Source organism: Dermacentor variabilis, chromosome 3, assembly GCF_050947875.1.
Source record: "Dermacentor variabilis isolate Ectoservices chromosome 3, ASM5094787v1, whole genome shotgun sequence".
NCBI lineage: Eukaryota > Metazoa > Arthropoda > Arachnida > Ixodida > Ixodidae > Dermacentor > Dermacentor variabilis.
Genome location: NC_134570.1, coordinates 176,534,151 through 176,557,534, shown reverse-complemented (window position 1 = coordinate 176,557,534; position 23,384 = coordinate 176,534,151). Strand labels below are relative to the sequence as shown.

Here is a 23,384-nt window from a genome sequence, read left to right as displayed (position 1 = left end):
ACGTACCGACGCTCCGGTGACGGTGAGTAATTCAAACTGAAACTAATGCCCCCTTCTACTTGGCTATTATTTTTCGTTTGAGATTCACTGTATTACCGTGAAATTAACGGAAATAGTCTTTTGAAATCACAATTGATCAGCGTAAGCCACTTCAATGTTTACTGTCCTTATGATAATTTGATTGCTCAGCGAATACACTTAGCAGCTTCAACTAAGAGAGAATAAGAGGCACGTAGAAACTTCTGGTGTATAGCATAAGCTAGAAGAAGCACATTGTACATAAACAGATGCACCGCGGTCCATTAGTCACGAGTGACTTAGGAGAACGTTTTGTTTACACGCGTTCATATTCCACTCCAGAAATCACTTTTCGAGTGAAATGATTTATCATATCGAGAATTACACTGACTCTGCGTCTTGGAGACAAAGAAAAGCTACGCGGAAAAACGAAGACTGACAGGTGCCCACCCTACACAATAGCGACTGTAATACATTATCGCTAATGCCTCCTACTCACGCGATAAGTGTACATCGAAGTCTGCATAGCACCGACGCTAAAATCCGTAACTTGTAGTGATTTTTTTACAATTAGATTTTCTTCACATGTAGTTATTCCTATCTCTTTCCTCCTATCTCACCAAATATTATTTATCATGTACGTTTATTTAATGCCCCCTTCTACTATGTACTTCCATGCAAAACATAGCAGAATCCAGTTCCTCCCTGCCGGACACTCAGACACACACCGTCTCTCTTCTCTCATGTGCCTCTGTACGTCTCGTGGCATGACGTGATCAAGACAGGGCAGAGTTGTGCTGTCAACAAAATGAATGTCAACCAGCTATCCCAATCCACTATGCCTCTGCATACCACTGTTGTCGTGATTCTTTTAGAGTGAGACAAAAAACATCGCTAAATTCTCGCTGAAATTTATTGCAGTGTCGCTAAAGCTTTTTAGTCAATCTTAGGTAACGCAGGTGCTTTGGAACACTATAATGTAGGCTAACGTAGCGTATATCATTTAACAAAACGTCTTAGGTTTGTCTACGGCCTATTTCAGTTTCGAATAAACAATGAATTTACCAGCAGTGTGTAGTAGATCTTCATTTTGCCAATCTGCTTGCATAACACTGCCGATGACAGCTAAGGTTCAGCGTTTTCCTCCATAATGCGAAATTGCAAAGGCGGCAGGATCCAAAAGTACACGAGTAATCTTATCTTCCTTGCACCGCAACGTCACGTGGATCACATTATCGCCGCACGTTTTCTACATCTCAGGGGTCATCAACGGATATGACACATCCTGCGACGCACATTTGGTATCATATTAACGCGATGACGTAGAGTACGTGACCCTTATGGAGATCGAATGCTATACTTTCGCCTCTGCTACTTGAAATCTCCCCGCATTATTGATTTCTCCAAAAAACAAGAGATTCGTGTGAACGGACCCACCTGCTCGAATACCTACTGCTTCTGCAGTCGATCTGTCTTGTTATTCAGCGGCTGCGTTCAGAATCTCGTCACAAAATTGAATGAAGCAGATTATAGTAAATTTATTTTGTGTAACGCTTGCAAGTGTCCGCCACTTGAACGTAGCTCGTGAAAGTGCAGAACAAGTTCGTTAGGACCCATTTATTTTGGTTTCGTAAATGCTCTTTTTATTAGCATTTTGCGAGCGTGCTGTGAATCATATTAATGCCACAAATGTGAAGGCGACCATTCTTTCATCGTGCTCACAGAGCCTAGGCGTCATACAGTCAATTTCGGCCACGTACACCCGTGAGCAAAAGTATACGGACCACGGGAGCGCGTGTCAAACTGCATCGACGCGCCGTCTACCGACGCGGCGCCTGCTGTGGAGAGGGCCGCTAGAGCAGCGGTGCGCATGCGCGTCCCATCATATCTGCTGGCCTGACATGTAGCTTTGCCTGAAGTCGCTGTGGTGCTCGTAGACTAAACGTCCACTGGGCATCGTTGTCGCTGCTCCGTCGCATCTTGGCCATTGTTTTACGCAGCGGCTGCGGCTGGGCTGGCACGCGCGTCCGACGCGCTTCGCTTTCATTCTTTCTTTGGGGGAACTATCGCACGCCGCACTGCCTCCTCTGACGCCTTTAGATGACTCGCACAAAGTGGCCTTCTGCGGCTTTGTGTTATCTCGAACTGTTCCAATGCTTGCTGCCGTAGGTAGAAGCAAGGTTTTGCAATCGGTGTCCGCCGTCGCGTTAAGAAGTAGAACTGAGCTGCAGGGGCTACTATTCTCCGCAAGCAGCAGGATGCTAAAAGGAGAAATTAGCGGCACCGTACTGCCTTTATTTCTTCAAACCCTTCAACAAGGCTTGAACAAGAAATGCACGCGAGGGTGCCACTACAGACAGCAGCGACAACGCTGACACATGCGCGAGAATATAAAATCAGGTGCAGCTGTGCGGTGCACGCTGCCGTGAAGTTCCAATTACGGTTGCCTGCTTGCGAATCAGGTCGAGGTTGCGGACCTGAATCACTGGTCGGGATCTCCTGATGGCATCGCGTTACGAGCGGATACCACGGCACCTTCGAGGCGTCATCGCCGCCTACGGAAAATTGACAGCGTAGTGAAATCATGCATACAGTTGTGAAAATTATAATCTACGAAAATAACAGCAACACGTTGGCTCGTCCTAAGTGCCCTCAAGACCGCAGTCTGTGGATGGTCACCCCGACCAGTGATTCAGGTCCGTAACCTCGACCCGATTCGCAAGGAGGCAACCGTAATAACCCAAGGTGGCATTCATCTCAAACACTAGCATCGTTATTCTCTAGCTTATCAAAGTATTCACGGTATTATTGGCGCGTTTGTTTACGCGCGTTTGTTTACGCTTCTGTTTACTAATTTTGCTCCAGATAACTTTGTCTCATCGTTTTTCTGAGTTATCTTCGCAAACTCTACCGCGAAGTCAGGCGTCACAATGAGAGAAACTGCGCAAAGAAGGGGCTTGTACACTAACGATCGCGCCATCCACTCACGTGGTCTCTCGCGTAATGCTGGCGAGGTTCCTCCTGGAAAGAAAAAGAAGGAAGGAGGTTGCATGGCTTAGTGAACATACCGGATGAATACCTTGTAGCTTTCCCAGCACAGAATCAGCCCCGTTATTACGACGCACTTCTTCAGCAATAGGGATCTCAGAATGTGATAACATTCTGAGAATGTGATAACATTCTGAGAATGTGGTTTCATTTTAATTCTGTTCTAGGAGAGAGAACGTGAAATGAAAACCCGTATTTGTTCAGCATTCATCTATAGAGTGATTTGTCCAGCGTAACAAACAACGCGGAAGACACAGAAGCACACACGGAGAGCGGTGACACTAAACTGAATATTTAATGAACACGACGTAAATGCGAATACGCATAAAATACAACTGACCGTCTTAATAACACGGCGATCTTATACATACACAGCGACTTGAACAAAAGAATAATCATCCGCCATGGCTGTGGTGTTGAGCTGCTTAGCACGAGGTCGCGGGCTCGAATCCCGGCCACGGCGGACACATTTAGATGGGGGTGAAAACACCCGCGTGCTCAGACTTAAGTGCACGTTAAAGAAGCCCAGGTAGTTCAAATTTCCGGAGTCCCCCATAAGGGCGTGCCTCATAATCAAATCGGAATTATGGCACGTAAAATCCCGTATCAATTTTTTTGAAGAATAATCCTACAGACTTATCGCATTAGCAAAAACAGTTCGAAGTGCATCGATCAGCCAGCCGCCCATTTTCATAAGCGATAAGGAGACCTAATTCCTCAAAAACACGCTAAAGCAACAGATTGCGATACCTTTCGTGCTTTCCCTTTTTATTGCTATCGTGGTTTTTACTGCGCATGCGTACTCGCTTCCGCGTTTATGTCGTGTTCAATGAATATTCAGTTGATAGTCAGCGCTGTCTGCGTGTGCTTTGCCGTCCGCATTTTTTTTTTTTTGCAGTGGCGAAGTCAATCCGCCTCTTTCACGGCGCGACGGCGCATGCGCCCTGCCCTAGCGGATTAGTCGCGAAACGTTTTGGAAGGGACGCGGCGCGCGGCCGCGCGGCCAGATATCGGGGGAAAGTACCTCGAAAAGAAAAAAATCTCTTGGACGCGCGCTGCTGCAAACGCTCGTGCCATGTACCACGTTGAAACTCTACTGGTACCTTGACATCGGTGCGGTGCCGAAAACGTGCGTAAGACTGCAGCTCCACTTTCAAACAGAAAAGTTCCTGGGCTTCATCTGGACTGCACCGTGAACCACGTAGTTGCCGCCTTGCATTGACGGCTGTCATATTTATCGATAAACCCCTGCGTTACACTTGGGCGACACTTCAAAAACACGTTGCTGACTCTGTCTTCTTGCAGCGTCGGCCCACTGTTGCTGGTGGTGCCAGCGCGTGCCTGACACCGTACTGTTTTGAGGCATGGTAACAATTGGTCTATATGAAACCGACATGACGCTGACGCCGACGATTGGCCCACTATTCAGCACTGTGTCACTGACACAATTTGATCGTACTAGGCCGACACTGACGCAACTGACGGGTGCGAGTTGTATAGCGCGACGGGCTTTCGTGTCGAGAGCACCGACAAAATCAGCGTGACGACCGTGATAGCTTGGCCGAACTTTACGTGATCAGCCGTCGAACCGACAACGCGATAGCTGCAGCTAATTCACTTGTAAATATAATTATTCACGCTCAAAATGCCTCCACATGCCTTCGAAGTTGAAATGCACGAGCTTCAGTCCTCTCAAGCCATGCACATGAAGTTTGACCCAACGTTGATCCTGTTTACCGAAGTTTGGGTTAGGCCTGACCCCGTCGAGTTCGTGCAACCACTACCGATGGAGCTGAACTTAAACGATAAGCAGTCAGGACGAAGGAAACCGCTCTTATATTTAGATTGTGGCCCTATATAGCGATTTGATGACTACTCTTCACTTCGCACGGCACGTACACAATAAGCGGCAAGCGGTGACACAGCGCTGTGCCAACATCTTGTACTGAGTCTGGTCACCGTACCCGAACGCTGCCGGTCGCATTCCCGTAGATGGTGGGTCTCTGTGTGTTATGCTGACATTTCTTAATTCCAAAGAAGCATTGTTCACCTCGCGTCAAACAGGAAAGGAGAGACAGTGCATTCAATACAGCAGCATAAACTCGCTCAGTTGCCAACGGTGTCAGCGATGGCATCCGCCTTTTTGCGAGAGAACTACACGGCTATAACTGGGGACTTATGCCGAGCACAGTTGTCTCTAATAATACTTTATAGCACGCGCAAACTAAGTATGAGGAAGTTAAACAAAAGCGAGAATCAGTAGTAGCAGCCCGTAATATATATGCGTCTGGATAACAGTTGCAGTTGTTTAAGGAACTCGGCCGCTCATACTGACTCGTCTGTATGTTTTGCTACGCTTTCAGATTATTTAACATGAGCGATGCGCCGTTTCTACAATAACCGAAGCTTACAGCGATCTGAAGCTGTAGAGATAAACAAATGCTCCGCTTTGGCAAATCCCACGTGGAAGGCTGCGCTGGAACGCTTCTTGAACATTCAAAATGTTTAGTGAATGTGTAAAAGGAATACAAAAAGCCATGTGCAATCGCAGACATAAGCGACAAAGAACTCAAGGCAGCCTTTATCGGCCACGCTGTTACCACGACAGCGCACTGGCACCTGTTCACACAGTATACTCGATGGGTAACGACCTGCTGCCCCGGAGCAACAATTAATTAATCGCGATCCACGGACCGCACAACCGACGTACACTCAACATGGGCGCAGGTACACAAATAAACTGGCGAAATCCCCGACACCCTTCGAAAACGTTTCCAGCGGCGTGCGTCAGAGGGCAGCACAGGAACATGAAAGAGGCGGATTGACTGATGAATCAAGGCGAACTAACCTGGCGGTCAGTTCAGTTAATATTGCGATAAGAATTATATGTACACTCAAGGCGCATTTTTGCCGTCGTCACCATCGCCGTGATGTACTGTATAAAGTCCAACGGCGATAACACTGTCGTCGCACGCCGTAGGCTGCATGTGCGAGTGAAAGCGTACGATGGTGAGCCCACGATCGCAACTGAATCTCGCACGCTCATGGGAGGAAAGTGGACAGGAAGTGCGCCGTCTTCCGTCCCGCGCAAAGAACCGGGTGCAGGAGACGCAATGGGGCAGGGCTTGTACTTGGGCAGGAACATGTATGGCGCGGCCACGCGGGCTTTATTTTCAAAGCGATCTGCTTTAGAGGCAGAGTCTAGGTGGGCCGATGGAACGTAACTTTGCGCGTGCTGTGTTCTCGCCGCTGAGTTTACGTTAAATCAATAGACAGCCGAAGGTCGCTTCGCTCGCTGCTGTAGTAGCCGCGCGCTTCTCACGCCGGCGTTTTGACAGCGATTGTCTGCGGTCATCGAGTGTGTTCTTTGACTGTGCGCGCTGATACCATGCATGTTAAATGCATGGTAAACACTCGCAGTAAGCGAGTGTTTACAGGTTTATACGGTAAATAAAACTACTCTCTTTACTTACTTTGGCGGTCTACTAATTAGTTATTGGAAGCGATGCTTCGTCCTTCGGGGGAAACTGAGACTTCCTTGTTCAGTATATGTTAAATCAAGGCGGGAAACGGACAATCAGTAAACAGTGCGTATACACAAGATTTTTTTCTTCAGGCTTTGGTTTTCAGTGCTAGCATCAGCTCAATTTAACGACGTCAAAGCCGCAAGCTTTTTCTTCTCGGAGACATTACATGTGTGCTGTTCTTTTTCTGACTCGCTCATTGGTGCAACCGACCGACTGATCTCTACAATGATGCCGCTGGATAGCGCGCTGAGTGCCTTTTAACGAAGGCACCTGAAGCATAAGCTAGTTATCCTGGAAGTCAGTGCTTCTCAATTTTGCAGTGGCACTTCGCGTGCACGAGAGTTCAGCCTTTCTCCTTTTCTTCCCCTATATTACCTGCCTGTTGCGCCTTAAACTGCCAAAGCCGGCCGGTGAAGTGTTTTGGGGAAACGTCCAGGATTTCCAATCGACGCGCATGCAGCGTCGCTAACATGAGCGATGCACGCTGGAAACACACGTGATTGCGAAAACGCCTTAATATAAGAAAAAAAACTATTGCATACGGCTTCTGATTATCCTAGAGGCTCTTACCAGACAGAAAGAGGCAACAGCCCCTAAAATGCGGCAAACCACGAATAAAAGGCTGTTAAGGCACATTCACTCCGAAAGCGGAGCGTCTAAACGGCCAAGCGGATTTTCAACGCGGGGAGGCGGTGAGCGCGTGCCTGTTCAGGCCGGACGAATAACCTGGCTGGCCGCGCCACCGAGGAGGTGGAGCATCTAGCGTTTTCGTAGCGCATGTGTCGCCATCTCGTGGCACCCGTCGACCGTCCTCACCGCGCACGTGTCGGCGTCGTCACCGTGCCACCGTCTTCTGGCGTTGCGATTGGCTGCGGCAAAGCGGAGAGGTCTGGCGCGCGGAAACAAATCTCCCCGCACGCGATTGGGCTCACCTCCTCGTTTTCCGCCCGCTTTTAACTGCCTGGCGAGGAGGTTTACCAGCTCTCACCTTGGCCGCTTTGGCCGCTCCGCCTTTAATGTGAACATGCTTTTACAGCCGCCATATTATCCGACCACATGCACCCTACTTCGGGGACAAGCTGCTGCCCCACACCACACTTCCGCTGACTTGACCTGCGCACGGCTTGGCGAGCGTTGAGGCTGTACCCAGCACAACATAGTAGAGATCCGTGATCCGATCAATGTTACTGCACCAATAAATTCTTACAGGTCAACATTCGGCGCAGACACCAAGTTCGCTCAGTAAGATAGCTGCTGACGACATTTTCGGGGTCAATCAATGTTGGCAGGAACGAGTTGGCAGAGTTTATTTGGTAACTGTGATATATATACTGCAACGCAAAAAAGAAAGAAAGAGAAAAAGAAAACGCGCAGATGAAGACAAGAAACGTAGGACGAGTGTTGTCTTTCGGACAAGGGATATGAGTGTTTACATAGCCCGTAGGCGCATCCTGCGTCCTATAAAGGTTTCTTTGCAGTTGAGGCTTTGGTGTCTTTTTCTTGCTGCCTTTTTGCTTTGTCCGCCTTCATTATTGCTGGTCGCGAGCTTCATTAATTTTTGTAGCGGTGTTTTCCAATCGTCTATATATACGTTGTTTCCCAATTGTTCATATATACGTTGTTTTCCAATAAAATCTTCAGGTGAAATTCAGCGCAGGTCCTGTGTTTCTCGTCTTCGTCGTAATCATTCTTGCGCTGCAACAAGATATGTTACTATGCTTCTCATTAACACTGCCTGCGTGCCTTTGACATATACTCCTAAGTAACGAAGCATTTCTGACATACTTATGGTAATGAAGGTCTGCCACCTACTTCACATCAGGCGCAATGACCGAAATTTTCCTTCAGCACTAAAAGCTACGCTGCGGAAACAGCCACGGCTCTCGTCACTAATTTCGTTAAGCGCTGATCACCAATCCTCAAGGCCGAAGAAAGCAATACTTTAGCTTATCGCGACAAACGGTTCCTTAAAGCCACGACGCATTGCGAAGTGTTTGGGAATGCTGTAGCAACTATTGGAACTCGTCTATCGCGCGTCAAGCAAGGGGGCATGTGGGCTTGAGCGGATTTGTATGCTAGCGCTACAGAGCTTGATCGGTGAGCGACATTCGTACGGTTACTCCACGGCTCTCAAACAACAGTACGAAGTGGTGACATGTGGCATCCTGCGGGTGCGAAGGGAGGCAGGCGAGGGCGAGAAGGAAGGATATTAGCTCAATGCGCACCGTTTTTCGCCACATCCAATTTTGGAGGTCAAGTCGCAGAGTCCCCGTGACCCTACCCTGCCCAGAGGAGAAGCGCGTGTCCTCCTCCCTAGCCTGGCCGCGTATTAACGCGACTGCGTTAAGGAGCTCGTGTCGCATAAAAGCCGCTGTCGTCGGCGTCGTCGGCGTTGGCCGTGAGTGAAAAATCCCGGAAGGCAATTCATAAATAAAAACAACCTGCAAGATGGGCTGGGTTGGAATCGAACCAGGGTCTCCGGATGTGAGACGGAGATGCTACCACTTAGCCATCAGGTCGAGGGTTCAAAGCGCGACAAAGCGCCCCTGGTGAATGCGGTCTTGCCTTAGAAACGTCTCTAGAAAGTTATACTGCGGTGTATATCGGTAATTATGAGCATGTAAATTACAGAAGTCCCAGTTCAATGAGTAGCGAAGTACGTTTGCGCTACATTTCTTCTGCGCTTGGCGCACACGCAGAGCCATCTTACGGCAAACACAGAAGACCCCCTCCTCGCCATTTACGGCGCTACCCCGACAGGTGGTGCGCCACTCGCCAGCTTCTCCCCTTCATCTCGTTTGAGAGCATTGGGGCCGTGCGGGGACCGGTGCAAGGATGCCCCAATACCCTTCCGTTTAATAAGTTTTCTCGCTCTCTCCCCTTCCAACTTCCAGCGTGCGTCACTCGAACACTCGTGTGTAGGCGACGCGGCTCCTCTTTCCGCTCACTGCGCGATTCCTAGGTGCTGAGTCCGATGCGGGACGCCTCACGTGATCGCTGCGCCGTAGCGCGTCTGATGGGAAAGCGTCCCCTGCGATGTGTCCGTGCTTCTCGCGAGGAGTCATGCGTCTGCGTGGTGGTGCAAAGCAAGATAGAGGACGATCCCATCGAGGCGTCAGCCCCATGATCGCGTCCGCCTTCATAGAGCGTCGCGGCCTGGCTGTCCGTGCCGATCACGACGTTTGGCTCGCGTAGATAGTTTCTCCCTCCGAGACACCGAGTTCTTTGGTTCGTTCCGCTTGCTCAGGCGCACGTTTCGTTGCCGCGCCAAACGCCGCGTTGCTCGGCGCTCACCGCCTGATTGGGGGGGGGGGTGGCAAAGTCCGACGCGGGGCGCCTCGTAAGCGATCGCTGTGCCGTAGCGCTTTGTCTTACACCCCTTGGCGGGTCGACGGGAATGCTATCGCGTTCCACTCTCCAAGGCGAAGCTTAAGCGCCCTCCAATTTTTTGTCAACCTGCCCCCGGTACAGACGGCGACTGCAGCGGCGCCGCACAGTAGAGACGACAAACACACACAGGGAGATCTGCGGTGTTTCTGTGCTGGGGGCGACGGTTCCAAACCGACCATCGGACATTCCAGGGCGAATTTGGCTTTGCTAATCGTCCAGGACTTTTCTGGCCATGGCTGCTCTATGCTGCTGCTGTTTTGCCCAATAACTTACACATTTAAAAAAATCTGAATAACATACCCGACGGTGGGATGGAACCTCGCCCCCCCCCGTTCCCCCCGCACAGGAGCCCGATGCTCTAACCACTAGGTAAGAGCAACCTTCTAACGACAGCACCCGTACTTCCATCGTCCTAACGCCAACCAGCTCTGTGAGATAGCCCCATGTGTCCCATTGCGTGGCAAGGGGGGCTGCGCGAGAGCACATGTACGTACGCCTATTTCCTTTACGTCAAAAGAAGTGGAATAAAATGCATAGACAAAATTATAGAGTTTGAATATATATTACAGAATTCATTAAATAATTATAGAATTCCTATACATTATACAATTGACGAAACCTCCGCTTCATATCGATTCCAAGATGTGCATTGGATCTGGATTCTCTTTCTTATTATTGTTTACTCAATTTATTTCTAGGGCAACTAGTGAGATCGAGCATACCAAGTCGGTGGGAAATGGCAACATAATAACAAACGACAAAGTCGAGAAATTATAAAAAAAAGCTATTGCTCGAAAATGACACTACATTTCAACTACTTATCTCAGGACTTCAAGCTGGCAGGCTGCTTTAGCGCCACCTCCTTTGTGAAAATCGACATTTTCATTGCCTCAATTCTGTCCCTTTAGGTCAAGAAGCCTCAAAAGAAATAGCTGAATGATCTAAACAATAACGACAAAGAAGCACTTGTGCCTTTCCTCACCGCGAGATCAGGATAAAGTATGGCTGATTCTACCATTATTTCTTGCTGCGGTGGCGAAGAGTAAAGGACGTGGGCGAATTAAAAATTAAATCGGAACGCTGGAGACTTATGCGAGCAGCCCCGCTAAGCCGCGGGAGCCGTCCGGTAAGAAAGAAAGAAAGAAAGAAAGAAAGAAAGGAAGAAAGAAAGGAAGAAAGAAAGGAAGATGTTTATTTTTTCCCCATATTATTATACACAAGTGACAATCATTTGTCGGACCGTAGCCGAAAGCGTTTGTCGAAGCATTTGTCCGACGTGTAGTCTTTAGGTCCGACAAACGTAGCGAAGTCCAGTGAATTCTTTGCATGCGCAGGAGCAGTAAGAAGGACAGTAATTCTATGCGTATATCTGATGCCAAGTACCCAGAGCACGCTAAACTCACGACGAGCACATTCGTCGCAGCCGGTATCAGTACAGGTAATGCTATGCTAATAATAAACTCAATTTTCTCAAGCGGTCACGACCAAGAGCCAGGAGACTATTGATGCTGCGATAAATAAAAACCGGGCAGTTTCGCCCGAATTGAGGAGCACTGAAACGAAGGCTCAGCGTTTCGTTGACGCTCCACGGTCGGGGCTCTACGAATACGCGGCGACGACGCGCTTACGCGACACAGAACGCGAGGTGACTGCGACGCAGCAGTAAAAGGGCTCTGGCTGCAATTAGGCTTCTCGAGATGCTGGCAACATAAGCGGTGGCACCACCAGCGTTGCCGGCGTCGCAATTCCAAGGGACAAGAGATCAGAGCGAAAGGAAACAGTAAGCGCTTGCAGCTAGAAGCGTGCTGTGCGTTCCGCTCGGAGCACAGTATGCACCACGGTGTGTTTGCACAGATCTCAGCTGCAACGCAGAACCTGTGCGCACAACACTCATGACAGCAGTGAGAGGCGTAACGCTAGCCTGTGGGGTCGGAGTGATATTCTGTAAAGGTCGACCTTGCGGACTCTTCATTTCGAATGCTACTGAAATGCTGATTGGCTGGAGCTGCACGAGCGAGAAGGAGCCAAGCGCGCCGGCAGACTATCTTCGACACGCTCGTACAGCTCCAGCTAATGGGCGGCGGCCGAAATGAACAGTCCACTAGCTGGACACCTACAGATTATCACCCCGCCCGCTGTCTTCACAGCAGAATCCACTGAGTGGAGCATGAGGGTACTTCCACTTGGGTTGCTCGCTTTTGCCGCTGCAGGTACTGCGCGTCTATGGAGATCCTTCGACACCCCCCCGTTCGGGCTACGCGCATACGCGTCGATATCGCGACAGTACGATGAGCGTGCCGACGGCGACGACTCAAATCGGCCTCGAGCATCGGTATAATTCCTACCGTAATAAAATCTCCCATGCCTTCGTATTAGGCCTGAAATAAAATGGTACAGCCAAGCCGGGGCGTTCCGACAGAATATCTTTCATAAGAAATTTCAAACATTCGCCGATGCCGTGGTATTTATGGTTTTGGCTCCAAAGAGTAAGCGTGCACGTACGTTGATGTTCTAGCCTGGTTTCGCGTTTCTTCACTTTCCAGTTTACAAATTCCGGGTTGCCGCGTTTCAGATTGGACTAAATCTACGTCACGCTCCTTCGAAGTACGAAACATACGCGAAAAAAATTATAATAAAGGAGGAACAGCACGAGCACCCACTAAAATTGAAACGGGAAGGCGCAAATATAAAGTTGAACCTTCGGGCTTTGTTTTAAAGGCCGCAATTCGCAAGCTCATGCGCGAAGTTCTCGCGCACAAAACGACACGGATACTTTACTTCTCTCAGCCACTTCGCCCTTCTCGAGTTAACGCCGCGCGTGAGAGGTGTTCACGGTAAGAGGGCATACACGACCAAAGACAAACGGAAGCCGAAGCGGCAAGGCTGTGCTCGGCACTCACGTGTATGCGCTGCGGCTGACGGTTTCGCTGGAGGAAGTCGACGACATGGGGAACCTGACCGTCGGTGCGGCGGACGCCGCGGTCGCTGGCAAGTCGGCCATGGTGACGACCCTGCAGTCTTTGCTTCCCAGTCAGTGCTCCCCTGCGCAAGCGAGAGCCAGGCGAGATGGACGAGAGCGTTAAATTGTCGCTTGCAGCTGAGCGAGAATATTACTGTAGGTACTGATATGCTACGTAACCGTGACGTCGTAGCACAAGGCCAGGGCTTTCGAATGATGAAACCCGCGCATTTTGTAAATGCAAGCGTCTCCCTATCGCTCAAGAATGCTATAGATACAGCAAAAAGAATAACGTGAAAAACAAGAAGCCTGCAAAGTCAACGGCGACGAAATCATCCGCGAAAGGTCTAATGTCATAATGTATTAAAGCCAAGTCATTGTCGGCGAGGTGCACGGGATAAGTGCTCTAGGTAAACGTCGATCTCGCCTTTTGACCGTAAAACGACGAAAAAAGTTCAGTAGGAATTAAACTGTAAAAGCGAGATAAACGCGTTAGCGTTACGCCGCACCTCTTTGAGGTCCCGGATGCATGATTTAAACCACTTTCACAACGTTGCAAAGTGCTATTCAGGAGCTCCCTCGACACACATCCTGCCTCTTCCGGAAGAGCACAGTGAAACGGACGGTGGTCCGGAGCAGACCATCGTCAGTGGCACTGTGCGTATATACAGGGTGTTTCACGTAACTTCAGTCAAACGTTAAATATAGGCAAATGCCACGTCGCTGAACCGAACCAGTCCAATCTTGTTTGCCGTCGCTTGCAGAAACTCCGATTATTTTTTACGTTCTACCTCATCACATAATCGGCTTTAATGAAGGTTATATTTATATGAAGAGTGCCCACGAAAGAATTTGAGAGCAGCATGAAAGCTCCTTTGTGTTGCTTTCTGTTGCTCAATACGTGCTACATAAAAGTGTTTTTCGGAGAGTGAAAGAAGGTAGGGAATACACGAAAAATTGCCGCGCGACTGGACGCTCGAGGAACATTGCGTGTATTTTCGAGTTCCTTTCACGCTCGAAAAAAAAGAACACTTTTATGCAGCACGTATTGAGCAACAGAAAGCCGTACCGGAAGTTTCTGCTATGCAGACCCTGCCAGCTTGTGCCACCGTTTGCCCGCACGTAGTAGCAGTAGTGGTACGAGTCGGTGCGGGTTTTCTGCAGCGAAGCACCGCGTCCCTCACGCCACGTTTTAATTGACGCACCTTCACGCTTCCACTCAATCCGCACCGTAGTGGAGCGTTACCAGCGTTGCTTTGCTGGTGTGAACGCTGTGCGCATGTTTGCCAGCGCTATCGCTTAGCGGCTGTGTGTGTGTGCGTGCGTGCGTGTGTGTGTGTGCGTGTGTGCGTATGTGTGTGTGTGCGTGTGTGTGTGTGTGCGTGTGTGCGTGCGTGTGTGCGTGTGTGTGTGTGCGTGTGTGTGTGTGCGCGTGTGTGTGCGCGTGTGTGTGTGTGTGTGTGTGTGTGTTTGCGCGTGTGTGTCACGTACGCCAAATGAGCGGCACAAACTGTAAACACTCAGCAAAAAGCTTAGCAATTAAGCCCAGTTGCTATCCAAGAATGTGTTTGCCATGCATGCTTGCGGGACTATGTTTTCAGTGTGCATTGTGACTGGCGCCCCTCTTACAAGAATGTCGTACTCATTCGCGAGAGCCAAGTGATATTTTCTAGCGCCACTTCGTGTTGTCCCTTTTATAGTCTCGTGCGTTCCCTCGGGTTGCTTCCCAAATCACGAATCACCAATTGGCTTAAACCCACTCTCTGCTATGTCACTTTTGCGTCGACCAGTCGGGAACCCCTGAATAGAGAGAGAGAGAGAATACACGTTTAGTATAGGTGCCGTTTAGTATTTAGTAATCTGTTCATTGTCTTAAATAAATCAATAAAGAAAGAAAGAAAGAAAATATTTTCGCCTTCAGGATTGGCTCTTATTCTTCAGAATTACCAGGATGAAATCCACCACGGATTTTCACAGCTGTGGCACGAAATTTTGTCAGGAAGCGATCCACTCCTCATGAATTTGGCTGGATCGTTGCAGGTGTCTCGTTTATATATTGTATCTTTATGTGTTGAGTGGCTGGGCAACCTCACAGAGTGTGATTGTTATTGGGGTATCGCGGGTTCGGATCCCTGCCTCGGCGGCCGTGTTTCGATGGGGTCGATCACGGTTTCACCGGTAGTGGGTTCGCAAACACCTTGCGGTGTGCATTGCGAACCCACTACCGGTGAAACCGTGATTACGTGCAGCTGTACTTGGCGTCTCTGCGTGGAGCGCGTAATTAGCTGCACGGCGAACTAGACCTGGAGGTACTTGAGAATGCCCGGGCCGGAGTCGAAATGCAAAAACAACCGTGGACTAAGATTTTGGTGGCCGGTAAACAACCCCAGGAGGTCATAATACATGTTAGGTACTAGGCGCGAACACACACAAGACACAAGGAAGGAGACGGGAAAGAGCGCCACTTACAACTGCGTTATTCGGAGGCACGCCACACACTTATATACCCGCCTTAGACGCAAGGAACACAATCAGATCAAGATTGATATAGGAGCGAACTGGTTAAATATTTCTTTTCAGCCATATATAAAGATATTGATGGATCGCTGACGCACATGCTTCCTTTCTTTCCGATAAAGAAAGCTTCAATTACTTACCGAGCTTTTTTATCTTTACTTTTTGCTAGGATATAAGCTGTGTTGTGTGCCTCCGAATAAAGCAGTTGTAAGTGGCGCTCTGTCCCGTCTCCTTCCTTGTGTCTTGTGCGTGTTCGCGCCTAGTACCCAAGATGAATTGTGACCAACTCGCCCAACAAGACGTACTTTTAAGCTATATGGTCACAAATAATCCGGAGTCCACACTACAGCGTTCCTCATAAACAGATCGTGGTTTTGGCAAGCAAAACCTCAGAATTTAATTTTCATTGTGGTATTGTTGTGTGCTTTGCATTTTTAACTCTTCGGTGTGCATTGTAGTCGATGAATGTAGTGTTTATTGTTTACTGCGGAAAATGTACCGCTTCGTGCTTTCCTGTGATCGCTGGTAGGCGTCTCGCTGGTGTTCTGGATGGACTTGTGAGGGTGGTGTGGCCTCGTAGTTCCTGCAGAAGCGTCTATATGGTCTACATATGAGTGGCTAAAAGCAGTAATGCAGCCTTTTCCGCCTAATTGCACAACAATACGACGTGCAATCGCTCGGCTTTATAATTATGGAGTAGTCCCACGTGTACCTTTTGAATTATGAATTAGGCCGCTGTTAGAATTGCAGATGAATGCGGAAATGAAACAACGCGCGGCAATTGTTCCAAAATTTTTAGGGTTGAAATTTTTGAAAATTATGTAGAAAGAGGGCAGTGATTTGCCCGTTGTGCCGACCACATTCCCACGCCGATAGTTACAGTCGACCGTTGCGCAAAAGTGGGCGCACACACACAACGCCTGTTGCATCCGTCGGGCGTCCGCTTCAACGCCCTCCTATACTTGCGCCCGCGCCGCGGTCGTCCACTGTGGGCGCCATGTGAAGCGCTCAAATAGGTGAATGTCCAAAACCCGACTTTAATTATGTGTTTCTCGCTCCCGAAATTTCGTTTGGCGCCTTCAACCAGCAAAAGCATAGCCTTGAAGACACGCATTTTAAATCCACAGGACCCCACCACCCTCAACGAGGCGTGAATTTGGGCCCTACCTATTGCATTACAAGGGATGTAATCGAGAGTTCGACGGAAGCCCGTCTGCTCGGGAGGAAACGTGGGAAAGACGTACACCGATCAAATTAAACAAAAAAGAAGTTTTATTTGGTCGGTGTGCGTCTTTGTCACGTTACGAGGGAGTTCCGGGACCTCACGAAGAGTAGTGAAGGACAATAACGGTATCGCACCATGCACGTTGGCGTTTTGACAGCTGTCTTAGAGCGCACTTAGCAATTAAGCAATTAACTGTCTTCCCGACCGGCCCACGAAAATAGTTGGGCAGTCACGAGTACATCTCCAGTTCCGAAAGAACGCTAAACGCTTTAACATATATATATATTACGCTCGTGCTTTGCGTGTCGCTAGTCGTACCACGACCGCTTTATCTAAAGGCACAATGTCGGGGTCGTACAGAACTGGTTAATTTCTCACGGCCTCATTTATTTATTTTTATTATTTACTCTCATACCCACAGCGCTATTTAGGCATTACAGTGGGGGGGGGGGGGGGGTTACATACAGCAATGTAAACAGCTTATGGCATCCAGTAAACTGCATTAAAAAAACCCGCAAGGGGACAAAAATGGTACATCAGGATATCGATGTACAGCACAACCAAAAAAAGAAACACGCAAGGGGACGGAAATGGTACATCAGGATATCAATGGCATTGAAACGGCTTCATACAAAAAAGGCAGGAAACGGCATCATACAATTAAGTAATAAAGCACTATGTAATGATAGCAAACTCTACAATTACTATACGCTGTAAAATAAAGAAGAAAATCTCAAAGAGCATTTGCCAAATGTTCATTATTAAGTATACCAACTACGGCAACAGGAAATCGATTCCATTCTAAAATCGTTCTGGGGAAAAAAGTGTTTTTGAAAAGCTTAGTTCTACAACTGTATTCCGTAACCTTGAGCTCGTGATGTGTTCGTCTGGATATAGAATGTGGCTGAAGAATATACTTATTAGGGTCTATTCGAATTTGGCCATAAAATATATTGTGAAAAAGTTTCAAGCGTAATGCCTGCCTTCTCTTTTCTAAGGTGTCCCATTTTAATGTTTGTTTTGCACTAGTAATACTTTCTGTCATAACTGCCGATTACATACCGTGCTGCTATATTCTGGACTCTCTCAAGTTTATCTCGGTCGGTACACGTAGGAGGGTCCCATACGGTACATTCATATTCTAAAATTGGTCTAACATAGCTTTTGTACAGAAGATCACGAGCCTGCTGGGGAAAGAGTTTCGTATTGCGCCGTAGAAATCCTAACACTTTGCATGCCTTTGCTATAATGAAATGAACGTGCCTGTGCCAACATATGGACGGTGTGAGGAATACACCCAAGAACTTGTACTCGGAAACAATCCGCAATGGGGAACCGGATAGATAATATACGGCTTCTGGCATACACTCTTTAATAAAGCGCATGTGGACAGTTTTCTGTGTGTTTATTTGCATATGTGACTCTCTGCACCAGTTTTGTAGTTTAACTAAATCATTTTGCAATATAACAGTATCGGCAATGCTTGTAATTTCCACATATATTATAAGATCATCAGCAAACAATCTCATCTTCGTTGTCGCGGCAGCCGACCGAGCCTTTTGTGATGACTGCAAGTTGCCGAGCTCGAATGCGGTCGGCGCCTATTACGGGGTGCCGTGGAAGACGACGAGTTGCTGGATGGCGCTCTGATTTGTTCGCGGTAAGGGATTTCGGCGGCAACACCGACAGTCTTCGGTCTGTGGGCGAAGAGCTGTGCGGGGAGGGCCTTTTAGGCGTAGTTACCTTTCCGCCGAATCCGACTCCGCGCCTCTGTTAGATGCCGAGTGTTTCATTATGAACATTTGCCTGCGACTTAGCAGCTATTCCTGTCTGAGGCTGGTTGCAATCCGCCTTTTTTTCACGGCGCGACGGCGCATGCGCCCTGCCCTAGCGGATTAGTCGCGAAACGTTTTGGAAGGGACGCGAGCGTAGCCACGCGGCCAGATATCGGGGGAAGCTACCCTGGACAAAAAGAAAGCGCGCGGACGCTCAGTGCAGCGAACGCTTGGGCCGTTGAAACTCTACTGGTAGCTCGACGTCGGCGCGGTGCCGAAAACGTGCGTAAGACCAACTCCACTTTAAAACAGGAAAGGGCCACGGCTTCGTAGTTGCCGCCTTGCATTGGCGGCTGTCAAATTTATCGATAAACCTCGGCGTTACACATGGGCGACACTTCAAAAACACCTTGCTGACGCAGTGTTCTTGCAGCGTCGGCCCACTGTTGCTGGTGGTGGCAGCGCGTGCCTGACTTCATGAACTCTTTTAAGGCGTGGTAACACTGCGTCGATACGAGACTGACAAGACGCTGACGTCGACGATTGGCCCACAATTCAGCAATGTGTCACTCAGACCATTTGATCATAAAAGGCCGACAAAGGCGCAACCGACGGGTGCGAGTTGTCATATAGCGCGACGGGCTTTCTTGTCGACGGCACCGGCAAAATCAGCCTGCCGACCGTGATGGCTAGACCGAACACTACGCGATCAGCCATCGAACCGACAATACGATAGCTGCAGCTCATTCACTTGTAAATATAATTATTCGCGCTCAAAATGCGTCGACATGCCTTCGAAGTTGAAATGCGCGAGCTTCAGTCCTCTCAAGCCGTGCCCGTGAAGTTTGAGTCAATGTTGATCCTGTTTAGCGAGAGTTGGGATAGGCTCGACCCCGTCGAATTCGTGCATCCGCTACCGATGGAGCTGAACTTAAAAAATAAACAGTCAGGACGATGTAAACCACTCTTATAGTTCAGTTGTAGCCCTATAGCGATTTGATATCAAGTACTCACTTCGCACGGCACGTACACAATAAGCGGCAAGCGGCGGCACAGCGCTGTGCCAGCATTTTGTGCTGTGGTCACCCCTCCCGAACGCCGCCGGTCGCATTCCCGTAGTTAGTGGGCCTGTGTGTGTTGTTATGCTGACACATTTCTTAATTCCAGAGAAGCACTGTTTACCTCTGCGTCAAACGGGAGAGAAGAGAGAGCGCATTCGGTACAGCAGCATAAACTCGCTCAGTTGCCAACGGTGTCAGCGACGGCATCCGCCTTTCTGCGACAGAACTACACGGCCTATAAGTGGGGGCTTATGCCGAGCACAGTCGTCTCTAATAATCATTTATGGCACGCGCAAACTGTAAGTATGATGAAGTTAAACAACAGCGAGAATCAGTAAGTAGTAACATCGCGCAATATATTTGTCTCAATCACAGTTGCAGCTGTTTAAGTGACTCGGCCGCTCATATTGACTCGTCTCAATGAGGAACAACGCGGCTCATATGCGCAGATATCTATGTGTTGCTGCGTTTTATGAGATTATTTCACATCTACGATGCGCCGTTTCTACCGTATCCGAAGCTAACAGAGATCTGAAGCTGTAGCTGTAAACAAATGCACCGCTTTCGCAAATCCCACGTAAAGGACGCGCTCGAAGGCTTCTTGAATATGCGGAATGTTTAGTGAATGTGTAAAAGGAATACAACACGCGATGTGCAATCGCAGACATCAGCGACAACGAACAAGGCAGCCGCGTCGGCAGACGGAACTCGGCGCGCCTTTGTCGGCCGCGCTGTTACCACAACAGCGCACCAAGGCCTATTCACCCACTATAGTCGATGGGTTAACGACATGCTGCCCCGGAGAAACCATTAATAATTAATCGCGATCCACGAGACGTACAACCGACGCGCTCTCAACATGGGTGCAGGTACACAAATCAACCGGCGAAAGCCACGGCACCCTTCCAAAATGTTTCCAGCGGCGTGCGTCATAGGGCAGCACAGGAACGTGAAAGAGGCTCATTACTCAACAGAAGATCAACCAGTGATTCAAGTACCAGTTTCGGAAACGCGGTCTCTTTTAGAATCGAAGAATAATTGGCAAATAAAGATCTACCAGCAACATTGTTCGGCTAGAAGCGCCATTCGGAAGCACTCGAAAACTGGCTCAGCGATTTTGATAACGCTCAAAGCGATGGCGGAGCGTAATTTCAAAATCAATTATAGCTTAGTTGAATGCGGCAAAATTGCTCTCGGTGGTGGCCTCTCAAGTAGGATTGGACCGCAGCATTTGAATACCACACGCCGATGGTTTCTCTCCTCTTTCTCACATGCTTCGTAGTCATTCATGCCATCAGCTAAAACTGGCTGCTGACAATTCTAAGACCAACTCAAAACAAGTTAACATAAATCTAAGGGATATCGCTTGACTCAAGTATGTTTTCCCCTGCATAGGAGTTGCTGTAGTATGAAGCTAGAACACCGAAGATTCAACATTTGAACTCAACACTTTTCTCATTCACCTAGCATTATTTGCCAGATAAAAGAAATCAGACAGCGCGTCTCTATGCAACGATACACACGTGCAACTGTAGGATGTAATAAGGAACCCCTGAAATTCACCTAACGCTTGTAGAGAAAAAAGAATGGATGCCACATTGGGGCTATTGTAAAAATGTTTTAGTGAAAGAGTACACTTCCTCGTTATAAAGCTTCCAGTACTCTATGCAGTAAATATTTACAAATGACCTTATCATATTACTATTACAAAAGACCACTTTGCTAGAATAGGGCTGCTTGAGAGAGACGATCCGGTACGGCAGTTGTCAACAGCGAGTAATTTCCGTAAATTAGACCGTGAAACGCACTCGCGGTGAAATGCGTAATTTTTTAACTACTTTAGCGCCAAATATTTAACAATTTCAATGACCTTACTCGTGTCCTCCTGTCAACCTATTCTGAAAAAAAAACTCGCAGATGCAAGGCAATGTTGTAATCTAAATAATATTTCAGTAACCGCGGTCTTGACGCGTGTAGCATTGAGAGAGGAAGGCGGTGTAGGATGCTAGTCAACGGAAGAATACAGTTGAAATATAAGTACGTCTAGTGAACCTAAACATATACACATGTATATAGATTTAGGGGTTCCATACACGCTTTGTCAAAGTGTAAAATGAAATAGCGCACTAGCGAAAATGAACCTTTACTTTACTGATCAATTTATTTACCCCTAATAAATATGATTTACTACAGATACAAATGAAAATAATTCGGCGATTCTACGAGGTTAATTGCCATCCACCAGAGTGTAGCTCCAACAAGTTATTCGTCTTACAAGCTCGTGCGAGTGGCTTGTTGGGGGTGCTGGTACATCAAAATCAAAATCAAAATCATGTTTATTTTTCCAAAGAACTTTGGAAGGAGGCCCGAACAAAAAGTGGAAGCTAGTCCACTTGACGGGGGTTCGGGCCCCCTTTTACAAGGCACAGCGAAGGTGACAAGTCGACAAATAAACAATAGAATCAATTATACATAACAAAATAATAACTAGGTTACAATAGCACAGGCGTACAAATGAGAAGAAAACAATCTTAACAACATATAAGTGAATTTTACGTTTTCTTATAAAGTTGTTATTCGACATGTACAAAAAAGTTGCGGAGTCTTGTTCTATTACTATTTTTTATCGTTAATGTCTGTTTGTGTAGATAATTTATTAGCATAGGAAGAGAACAGCGAAGCATTTGCTCCCCGTAGGATGTTCTCGAAAATGGTATTTGCCAGGGTTCCGTGCTACGAGTGTCATGTATCGGCGTTCGAATTGTCAGGTCTGCAAGGGAAGCTAATAAATTTCCAGGATTGTTGATGCTTTGTTTATATCTTATCGCCAGATGATACGAGTAAAGATTGTGAGTAGAAACTAAATTAAAACGATGAAAAAGTGGTTTAGTATGAGCGTGGTAATCTGCATTGGCTATATGTCGAAGAGCTTTCTTTTGGAGTACGAATATGCGATTTAAGTTCGTTGTTGTGGTTTTCCCCCAGACAAGGATACAGTAATTAAGATGAGATCCCTTACGTGTACATGGTACACGTAATGGAACGCCAACAAAGAGAAAGGACAACCAGATAGAAAACCGTGACCAAGAGACGCACGAAAGAACAGCAATGGCGCTAGACCCGCAACAGACTTCCTTTGAAACGACGTCCCGCAAGACAACACCGAGCACGGGTGACAGCGCTGCAAGTCACTTTAAGGTAATCAACCTAGCCAAACGCGCCAATTTTTATCTTGCAGTGCTGTCCCGCGTGCCCCATGTCGTCTTGCGGGAAGCGGTCTCCACGAAGTTGTCTGTTAGTCCCGACACTCTTCTAGCACCATTGTCTCCCTAACAGTTTTTGCTCGTATTGTTCTGCGCTTGCTGCCATTACCTTACGTAATAGTAGCCTTAAAAGCTGACCTAGCTGCTGACATGGCACGTTATCACTCCATCACTAGCTGTGTACGCTTTCTACTAGGACATTAACGAGCTCATTCAAAGAGGATGCTATGCAGAGCGGCGGCACTGCATGGCTGACGGCTCCGCGATGCGTGAGCCTACCTGTGGCAACGGCTCACGAGGCAGTCTTCTGGCGCCGCTGATCCTTCGTGCAGCAGTGCGGTACCCGGGGCAGCCTGGCCGCACATCGGTGCTTCCCTAGGTTTGAATGCAGGGCCGCGCAGACCGTGGCCCGTGATACGTGCAGTGCGCGCGCACGGCCTTCTTCTTCTGCGTCTTTGCTCACTGCAAGATAGCGCGTGGCTGTTTTTTTTTACAGGTGAATTAATGAACGTATAAGTGCGTAATTAAAACCACGCGAATATCTACACAATACGCTGCCGCCCGGTAACTTAATTCAATGATGCCCGTTGTTTACTCGATG

The 23,384-nt window shown here is 48.2% G+C and overlaps 1 protein-coding gene across 1 annotated transcript in view; it reads right to left on the bottom strand.

Annotated features, from left to right (window-relative positions):
• Positions 1-23,173, bottom strand: part of LOC142574337 (uncharacterized) — a 64,948-nt gene extending 41,775 nt beyond the window's left edge. The window contains exon 1 of the mRNA XM_075683447.1: positions 23,063-23,173. Within this exon, the coding sequence (XP_075539562.1) occupies positions 23,063-23,148 (86 nt within the window). The 5' untranslated portion in view covers positions 23,149-23,173. The remainder of the gene's footprint in view (positions 1-23,062) is intronic.
• Positions 23,174-23,384: the final 211 nt, after the last annotated feature.